At 36.9% G+C, this 10626-nt stretch overlaps 1 protein-coding gene across 4 annotated transcripts in view; it reads right to left on the bottom strand.

Annotated features, from left to right (window-relative positions):
* Positions 1-2858: 2858 nt before the first annotated feature.
* The window catches only part of LOC118904951 (pantetheinase), a 22794-nt gene continuing 15026 nt past the window's right edge, over positions 2859-10626 (bottom strand). For 3 of the 4 annotated variants that reach the window (XM_036871137.1, XM_036871139.1, XM_036871138.1), the window contains 3 exons: positions 5603-5773; positions 4481-4606; positions 2859-4393 (listed from right to left, as the gene is read on the bottom strand). In XM_036871137.1, the coding sequence (XP_036727032.1) occupies positions 4385-4393; positions 4481-4606; positions 5603-5773 (306 nt within the window). In that variant the 3' untranslated portion in view covers positions 2859-4384. Of the gene's footprint in view, positions 4607-5602; positions 5774-10626 lie in introns of all 4 variants that reach the window. The other variant, XM_036871136.1, reaches the window with a different exon arrangement.

Below are 10626 nucleotides of genomic sequence, written 5' to 3'. Positions count from 1 at the left end.
GTCTGAGGGCACCATACCTGAACAAACCTTTCTGTCATAAACACTTTTCTAGTAGTACAAACACACTGACTCACATTTTAATCTACACCTGTGTCCAACTATGTGCTCCCACACGTGCTATGGCCTGTGTGTGTGGTCACCAAGGTGTGTCTGTGTGTGTGTGTGTGCGCCCACATATGTATGAGTGAACACGCGTTCTTTTGCATTACTCTCCATTTTAAAAACCTTCATCTTTAGTTCAAAAAAAAAACGTACCATATTTTTATTAGATTATGGAGAACTCTGATGGTTTTCCTCCCCTGCTGTTCTCTTTCCTCCCTCCCATTCAGTGTTGTTTTTTCACGTTAGACCTTATTTACTTTTCCATGCTGTTGTCTTTGGATTCACTAAGAACAACTTTGGTGAAATAGCAGATCACAGTTTTCAAAAGCACAAGCTCTTATTTGTTTAATCTTTAAATTACCATGATAAAATGCTATACAAAATAATAGCACGACACTGCAGCACTATTAACGTATAGGTTGTTTTCCTCACATTTTAAGTTTCAGTGATAATTGTCTTCATATTTAAAGTGCTATTTAGATTTATTAAGTCCCATATTTACTTCTATTTTATCTACTACGTTTCGCTTTAATAATGCCAACCACGGCCAGGTAAGAATAGAATTATTAGAACACAGATTTGGTTTTGCACTATCTGTACCTAAATCACTAATCCCATTGTACACAAAAGCATGCTGCCTAAGTATTATTACTAGTGGATGTGAGGTGTTTTCCCCATCTAAAAATTTTATGTTCTTTTCAGAAACAAAAATTAAAGTGATGCATTTGGAACATGCCCAGAACATCCACAAGACAGAGGATCAAAGGAAATGTGAGGAATGAACAGTTATTTTCTGTGTAGGAGTCAAATGCTATATTTCAGAACAGCTTTTGATATTGATATGATTTCCTATTTGACCTTTTCCATGTTCCTCTTGATATTCAAAACACTTCAATTATTTAAGTGGATTTTTCCACTTTTAATAAATATTTTTATAAATTATTAGGAGAAAAAAACCTTGATGATTAAAAAAACATTGGCTCATTAAGTAAACATGTAGCTTTTTAAAGACCCTTTTTCCTAGTAGTGTCAATTCCTGAAGTAATCCTCACTCTAAGAAATTGTATAAGATAGTGTTTATTGTTTTAAGGTGTTAGGTTTGGTGTAACTTGTTATGTCACAATGGATAACTTATGTCACAATGGATAACTAATGCATTTGTTAAGATTGAACAGAAAAAGAAGCATTTAGGGTTTTTTGAAGCCTTCAGTATTTTAAACCTATTACTGATATGCATCAGCATGTTTTCTGTTTTAAACTAAAATTGTAGGACGGTATTGAGGCTTATCATGCTGATTCCTATTCCTAAATACATAAGGAGCTTCCTTATTTTCAAATAGGTTTTTTTTTTTAAGTCGGTTAATGTCGTCCAAAAGCACAAGATGAATTTTACTTATATATTTATTGGATTATATAGTATTTTTTTAGGAAAAGCATCTGCCACAAAAATGTCTGTTTCAAAAGGGTGTATTGCTGGCATGAATCACTGCTGCCAGTGCCCTGCTTTCCCTTGTAGAAGGTCATGTTTTGTACATTGTGAGGTTTGTATCAGGGCTATGTGGATATTCTATCAGTTGAGAGATGATTTGACTTCAAAGATGTTCTTTGTTTCACTAAGTTGTATAATGTCAAGACATTCTGCTGTTACTAAAAGAGAACGTTTAATGCCAGATTGACTGCATAATTTCAACAATATGACTTTCTGGTTTCCTAACTCCAGAAGATCTCCAATAAGATGGTGGCTTCACTATCATTTCATCAGCAATGCTTCTCTAAGAATATCTAGTGGAGTCTTGGGGAGCCAGGCTAGCTGGATATTCTTACTAGGTAAACATTTTGTTCAACGTTCAATTAATGGTGGAAAATCAAGGTGGAGGGAGGGTGTTGGAATATGTATAAGTTTGCTAGGGCTGCCATAATAAAGTACCACAGACAGGCTTAAACAACAGAAATTTATTTTCTCATTCTGGAGGCTAGAAGTGTCAGCATGATTGATTTCTTCTGAGGGCCTCTCTCCTTGGCTTGTAGATAGCCATCTTCTTCTGTGTCTTCACATGGTCTCCCCTCTGTGCATGTCTGTGTCCTAATCTGCTTTTCTTATAAGAACACCAGTCATATTGGATTAGGGCCCACCCTAATGACCTCATTTTACTTCTTTAAAACCCTATCTCCAAGTACAGTCACATTCTAAGGTATGGAGTTAGGACTTCAATGTATGAATTTCAGGGACACATAATTCAGCTCATAAGAGACCTGAAATGTATTGTTTAGGAAAATAACTAACATATTACATAAATAAAATCGTTGGGAGTCTTAAGCAGAACAGAGTAAAAGATACGTGTTATAATAAAAGTGGTAATGAATTCAGACTTATTGTAGGTGATAAGGCTCAGAAATTGTATAAAAAATAAGAGCAGAAGAGTTAATCATGGAGAATCTCTCCATGGAGACTGGAGGTGAGGATCATTGAGGGCATCTTGGAATGGGCTGCCACAGTGAGAGAGAGAGAGAGAGAGAGTGTGTGTGTGTGTGTGTGTGTGTGTGTGTGTGTGTGTGTTACATCATCATGAAGTTGATAACGTAAATTATATCATTAAATGAGGAAGGGTCAAAAGTTTCTCTCTGGACCATTTACATTTGTCAAGGTATAAATAGATAGCTTATTTTTTTAAAGTGTATTTGAGCATTGGTCTTTCTTAGAATTGGGTTGTTTGTATCAAATGAGCATCACAAATATTTTATGCAGAAGAAAGAAAAATTACAGTTAAAAAACACATCAAAACTATCATTAAAAACATATATGCATTAAAGAAATCCAGAGTGAAAAAGTAATCAGAGCTGGGTATGGATGTAGTAAATAACATTTTTTAAAGTGAATTCACTGCTGCAATGTTAAATTTTAAGAAAAATCATTCTAAGACAAACAAGCAAAGTTGTCACAGAGAAAAATATCAGGTAGTATATTAATATAAGTAGTTCTTAGTTGATCTCCAGGAAAAATTTGAAAATAAAAACTAACAATTTTTTTCAAAAATTTTAGAACATACCAATGCAACAAAAGACTATGATGTGGTATCTTATAATGATTAGATATTAATCATGTTTATAAAAATTATATTCACTTGTTTGGGGTATTAGCCTAATAGGCATATTTGGTCAAAAATTATTAAAGGTAATCCTTTTGTGGTGTTAATATAACAGAAAGCAAATTGGAATATTTTATTTCTCCTTGGGTGGAAGAATTACAAGAAAGACACTCAAGGACTATTTGCCTATTGATTTGTATTAAAGGTTTTCAATACTATAATCCATTGTTATTTAATACTTTAGAGCAGGAGACAGCAATGTTTTTCTGTAAATGTAGTAAATACTTTCACCCTTTTTAGCCATGTGGTCTCTATCACATCTACTCCATTCCACAATTGTAGCATGAAAACAACCATCAAAAATACTAAACAAATAAACATGACTGTGTTCAATAAAACTTTAGGTATGGAGACTAAATTTTGAATTTCAAATAATTTTCATGTGTCACAAAATGTCTTCTTTTTATTTTCTTTTTCAAACCTTTATAAACATAAAAACCTTTCTTAGCTCATACAAAAACAGAATAACAGGCCACGTTTGATAAATGTCTATTTTTGAGCCACCCTATTAGCTTGCTTACAGGTTGACAAGATAGGCAAAGCACTAAATAGGCAGGAAATCACCACTGAAAAGCACATAAAAAACATTAAGGCTCTTGAGCAGATTCCTAGATGTAAGCCCAGCTGCCTTCTGGGATACCTTAGTGCTAGATATCAAGCCACATCCAACTGGCTGATGTTGAGTTCATTGATTTTCTAACTGAAATATGCAGAGTGGCTGAACTGTCAGAAAATATATGCACTTTGTACAATCAGAGGTGATACAATTTTAGCAATAAATACATCACTGTTGGTTTTTCTGTGATAGTCCTATATCATTGAAATAGCTAACATATATAGAGTGCTTTCCATGAGCTGGGAATTTGTCTAAGCACTTTAACTGCAGTAACTTATTTAATTCTCACCAAAGAAACCTAACAGGTGGGTATAATTGTTGTTCTCATTTTACAGATTTTACCTTTCAAAATTCTTTCACTATTTATCTGGTTTATATTGTCGTGTGTGTGTGTGTGTGTGTGTGTGTGTGTGTGTGTATTTGTCTAAACAGAAGGAAAAGTGTATTAGTAATTCACTGATATGATAGACCATGGCCACTATTATCAACATCCCAGACCCATTCTTCTTTTCACATCCACTTAAATGATCTGAAGTAAAAGAGAGAAAATGTAAATATTCTACCAACCTAATGAGTACACAATAGGTATTACAACTATGAGCATTACTCTCAGTACCTGTGCCATGGGGTCTGAGAAAGCATTTGGTGAACTATCCTTCTCATATAACCTTCCAAACAGAGTTACTGTCAAGATAGGTCCAGATAGTGGCTTCTGGCTGCACAAGCGTCCGTCACTTGACACCTATTTAAAACACAGGGAAGTTGACTGAGAATAACTTTCAGTTATACAACCCCACAACATACTCTTAAAATTCAGTACAACTGGATGAAGAACAGTAAAAATAATGGCCAGATTCTATTCCATCTGAAATATGTGAAATGGTACAGAGTATAAGAAAAATTGGAGCTATGGAATTGGCACTGATTCATTTATTATTGAAATGCCCATAATCTATATCTTATAATTTACTCTGAGTGAGCATCTGATGAGTTAATAAACATAAAACAATGGATATGAGAATAAATAAGAGAGAAATCTTGTTCTCTCCGACAAGAAAAAGACTCCTCCAAAGGGTCAGGCGGGCTTGACTAAGGGGGTTTTGGGCTGAGCCTCTATCATCCCTGACACTCACTCACCACAGCCTTCCTACCTGCCCATTGTCCCCAACTCCCCATAGCAACTGTTTGGACGAGGAAAGGGGAGTGAGAGTGGAACCTGCAGGAAAAGTCAGTAGGAGAATGTGGCTGGACAGAGCACTTGCGCAGTAATAAATTATTTCTTCCATATTAACAAAAAAAAAGGTTTTGCTTTCTTGCCAATTCAGCGACTGTCTAATTCTCTCTCAGCTTTTCCTTCTTTCCTTTTCTCTGATGGTCACACGGTGCCCTAGGCCATCCCTCCCCAGTGATACAAAGAGGCTTCCTCTGGTGGGACTGGTCCTGAAACTCTTCTTGAGTCTTCTTTCTACTTGACAGACCTTAAACACCCCAGCCCACTCCCTGAAGTCCCCACAATAAGATATATTTCTTTATTCTCAAGGACACGCTCATTTTTCTCTAAGGGAATTTTAGACAAGAGATCCCATGTCCTCAGTGTCCTTGGTGAGCCCTAAGGACAATTTTACCCTTTCCAAATGAAAATTTTCATGATATCTGTAAGTATTTGGGCAGCTCTTCTACTCAAAAGATGCTTCCTCTTACATAAAATGAGTTGGCAATATTAAGCAAAAAATCGTACCTGAAATTCTCCAGGTGCAAGCTGAATTTCACTCAGCAGCACCTCAGGGAAGACATACTGGGTTTCAAAAGTGCCACTGAGGGAGAACATTTCAAACCTGGTGGAAGCAGTTTCAACTGAATCACCACAAGTGTGTAAGTCCGTTGTTTTACACTTCAACAGAGTACAAATCTAGGAACGTAAAAACAAAACAATAAGTCTTAGGAAAGCCAGTTGGAACATTCTCTTGACCTAGAAAAAAGTGCCTATGCCCCTTTGTTTATAATGTTTTTTATAGTATTACTTCCTCATTAGATTAATCTGGTTTGTTGCTGAATACTATTGCAACTAGTAATAAAAATAAAGGACTTCAGACCCTAGTGCTTTCTGCAGTTCACTGTAAACAGATTAAACCACGTAAAGAAATAATCAGATCTTTGGTCTACAGTCATGAACAATTATACCCTAATTGTTTTCAAGTTAGCCATGCTTTTAATAATCAAAAGTGATTATTTTAAAAAAGTTTAGACACTAGTTTAATTTCTACCTTAGTGCCTATTTCTAACAATGAAGGAAATTTACATTTGTACTGAGTCCTAGAGTTGATCTAGAGACAACTCTTGTGATCTGGAAAAGTCACATATTTTATACCTGAGCAGGATAATGATAACAGCTCTCGTTATCCTACGTAGTTATACTATACTACACTACACTACATAGCTATTTGCATGTAAATTTAAGTGTATGAATCACCTCACCATGCAGATGCAAAGTCCCCAAAAGGAAGATCCATCTTCATTTAACTCCATCTGTACTGCATCTTCAAAGCTTTACTCCAAGCCACCTTTATTTCTTGCCTGACTAAACCAATAGCCCCTAACTGGTCTCCCTGCTTCCACTTTTGAAGTTGGAGAGCAAGCGTTTTAGGGCAAGTGTGTCAAGATGGGATACAAATAACTTTCAGATAAAGGTAGAATGAACACATGCTTCAATTTTGTTCCCTTGCAATCCTACTAAAACCAACTTTATTATTATTATTATTATTATTTTTGGAAGATCTAAACCCACAAGGTTAGGAGAACAGGAGGATAGATTATGGCACAAGTTTAGAAGTTGGGGTGTTGATGCAAAAATGGTAACTGAGGAAGCAACCCAAGTGTCCATCAACAGACTATTGGATTAAGAAGATGAGGTACATATATACAATGGAATATTACTAAGCCATAAAAAAGAATGAAATACTACCATTTGCAGCAATGTGGATGGACCTAGAAAATATTATATTTAGTGAAATAAGTCAGACAGAGAATGTGGAATCTAAAAAATGATACAAATGAATGTGTATAAAAAAAAAAGAAACAGACTCATAGATATAGAAAACAAACTTGTGGTTACCAAAGGGAAGAAGGAAGGTGCGAGGGACAAATTAAGGGTATGGGATTAACAGATACACATTACTATACATAAAATAGATAAGCAACAAAGGTATACTGTAGAGCACAGGGAATTATACCTATTATCTTGTAACAACCTATAATGGAATATAATTTGCAAAAATACTGAATCACTACGTCGTACACCTGAAACGAACACTATATTATAAATCAACTAAAGTTCAATGTAAAAAATGGTAACTGATTTAACAGACCTAAGAAAACCAAGTTCTGAACTAGCTGTGGGGAAAGCTAAGAATCAACCTATCTACACTGCAGAATACTCAAAAGTTTCCATCCCTGGAAGTACTAGGTACCTCAGGAGCTGGGAGTAAATTGGGGTTCTTGAAGAAAGGAAAATTTGTGGGAAGTTGTTAAGAATGCCTCAAATACTGAGTCCCCACCCATGGATGGGCAACTACCCTTTCCCTGTTCCAGTAAAATATGGAATATTTATTTCCAGAGAGGGTAAAGCAGACGATGTTTAGATGGAGGTTTTGAAAGACATATTTGAAGGGGATTCCTTGAATGAATCAAACTGAATGGTAAAACCATCTCCCTCCACCCTGCAAGGTCATTTCCCTCACTTGACTCTCTAAATGCTGTCAAAAAGGCATTTACCCTTCAGGAATAGGGTTGCCAGATAAATTACAGGACAGGAGTCCCAGTTAAATCTGAAGTTCAGATAAACTAAAAAAACTAAAACCAGTTTTTAGTATAAATATGTCCCAACTATTGCATGGACATACTTATTTTTTTTTAATTTGCTATTTATCTGAACTTTGAATTTACCTGGGCATCCTGTGTTTTTATTTGTTAAATTATTCAGGAAGGGAAATAGAAGAATTTTGAAACCTGGAAAACCTAATCATCCCAAAGGGAAGTCTCTAAAGACACTTGCCTCAGGGATTCCCCTAATCAAAAGCCCAGCTAGACCGTCCCTCGGTGAAGCTTAAAACTGGCAAGTATCACCCACATGCTCAGAACTTTTAGTCAGTTTTGGTAACCCTAAGAAGTCACCAGATCCATGAAGAAAGCTTCTAAATTTAGAATTTTAAATTCGAAAACCTGTCTGGCACCAGTGGCTTAGCTAGGAGATCACTGGCCAGCAATAATAACAGAGGACTTCGTTTCACTTGACAGCACTAACCAACCTCCCAACACCAAGAAGAGACCTACCGCCGATCCCCTCAAGTGGAGCCAAGACTTTGGGGCAGGCAGAGAAGCAGACAAGACTGAGAGGGAAGGATGGAAAAGAGAGAGGAAGAGCTGAGAGATTGCTATCTTGTCTTACAACCAGCTTTTTAAACTTAAAAATAGATCACAAAATAATAAAAAAAATCACAATTTTTAAATTTTAAAAATATGGCAATATAATACCATATATATACACCACGTATATAATGCAATATATGTCAGTATGCTGCATAATATATGATAATATTTATATGGCAATAAATATTCTTCTACAACATAATTTTTTAAACTAATTTCCAATCATTGGACATTTTCTACCTGTGTTTTTTATACCATTTTTTTCCCCTTTCTTCTAGCACCTCAGAGCACTGGTAAGGAATATTGATTCCGCTGATATTTTCATCCTTTCCTTTCTTGTTGCTCTTTCCCTTAGGCCTATAAAGATAATCATGCTTCTCTCATCTACTGGGAGAACAAAAAACAAAAAAAGCATGGGCCTCTCTGTCTAGCTTCTACCTAGTTTCCTTTCTTCCTGTATCAGACAAGATTTTTGCAGAAGAAATATTCACTCGCTCTTTCAATATCTCACTTCCCTTTGACTTTTCAACCCACTGTAATCTGTCTTTCACTCTATCATTATGAGCCCAGGAGATTTCACCAAAATTATACTCATTCATTCAATAATGGTAAACGTATTGCACAAATACACTTCACAATTTCCTCCTTCTGAGAGTCTCTGCTTCCTTTCCTTCCATGAGAGTTCTCTTTAAGTTCTCCTTTATTTCTCAAACATATTTGCATGTTCCTATTCTTCTGTTTATTTCCTGCCCAAACACAGGAGTTTCAAAAGCTTCCACTTTTAGCTCACTGTTCTTCACTGTTTTAGTCTGCTTTTGCAATTCACTCTTGTGGGTTTACCACCACCTTTTTCCTGCTGGTTCTCAAAACAATATTTCTAAATCTCGTATCTCCCTAAAGTATCAGACCCATATATTCAACAGCCTACTGGATGGCTCCAACTGAATGTCCCCAAAGTAATTAAAAACCAGCACATCCAAAGCTGAATTGAACGTCTTCCCCACTCCCATCCAATTTGCTCCTCCTCTTGAATCCTCATCTGTCAAAGCATCACATTTCATCCAGCCACTCTTGCCAGAAACCTGGTACATTCTAGACCCTTCATTCTGCTTTCCTGTTCCATGTCAAATTAGCTACTAATGGGGCTTCCCTGGTGGCCCAGTGGTTGAGAATCTGCCTGCCAAGGCAGGGGACACGGGTTCGAGCCCTGGTCTGGGAAGATCCCACATGCCGCGGAGCAGCTGGGCCCGTGAGCCACAACTACTGAGCCTGCGCATCTGGAGCTTGTGCTCCGCAACAAGAGAGGCTGCGGCAGTGAAAGGCCCGCGCACCGCGATGAAGAGTGGTCCCCGCTTGCCACAGCTAGAGAAAGCCCTCGCACAGAAACGAAGACCCAACACAGCCAAAAAAATAAAATTAAAAAAAAAAAATTAGCTACTAAGTTTAGTTTTCTAAATATTTCTTGACTCCATACCCTGCTTTTATTCCTACAAACATAATCTTGGTTCAGGTCCTAATAGGACTATTTTAATAATCTAACTAGTCATTTTGTCCTATGTTCCATGATCTGTAGTGCAACCAAAACAATCTACTCAAAAACAGATGTGATCACATCATTCCCCTGCTGAACACCTTCCAACAGAAACCCATCGCTGATGGAATGAAGTCCACAGCTTAGGAATGAGAGGTAAGATCCTGCAGGATGTGATCCTGCCTCTATGCTCATCTTCCACCCATCCTTGCTTCTTATGCTACATTTTAATGACAGTCAGCTGCTTACTTGTCCCTGCATACCCTGCTTTTTGACATATCCACCCCCTTGCTCAGGCTCTTAACTCCACCTAGAATTCCCTCCCACTTTTTTTCGCCTGGATAAAATAGCATAAGTTCAAGCAGCATGTCTTCAGAAACTTCCCTGGATCCCCAAATTAGGCTAAGTGCAGCTCCTTAGTATTTCTACAGCAAAATATGCCTTTGTTCTATCACATGCCAACCTGTACTGAAATTTTGTTCATCTGTCTTTCTCCCCTACTAAATTCCTCAAGAGGAGGGTCCATACTTATTCATCTTCATCACATTAGCACCAAATATATGCCTGATATGTATTTGGCACTCGATAAATGTTTGCCAAAATGAACAAGCTTTGGTAGAGGTGTTTATCACACAGCAAACAAAATGCTACACAGTGGGCATGGTTCCAGCACTCAAAAGGCTTTCAGTCTCGAACAAGTATGTATGTAATTTGACATGATATGTCTCTGAAAAAGTTAAGCATAGGATATTTGGGAGTATATAAAGGAGTTACCTAACCCAGCTGGGGAGTGGGAATGTCAGAGA

The sequence above is a fragment of the Balaenoptera musculus genome, chromosome 12 (genome assembly GCF_009873245.2).
Source record: "Balaenoptera musculus isolate JJ_BM4_2016_0621 chromosome 12, mBalMus1.pri.v3, whole genome shotgun sequence".
Classification (NCBI taxonomy): domain Eukaryota; kingdom Metazoa; phylum Chordata; class Mammalia; order Artiodactyla; family Balaenopteridae; genus Balaenoptera; species Balaenoptera musculus.
This window is presented reverse-complemented; position numbering and strand designations above follow the sequence as displayed.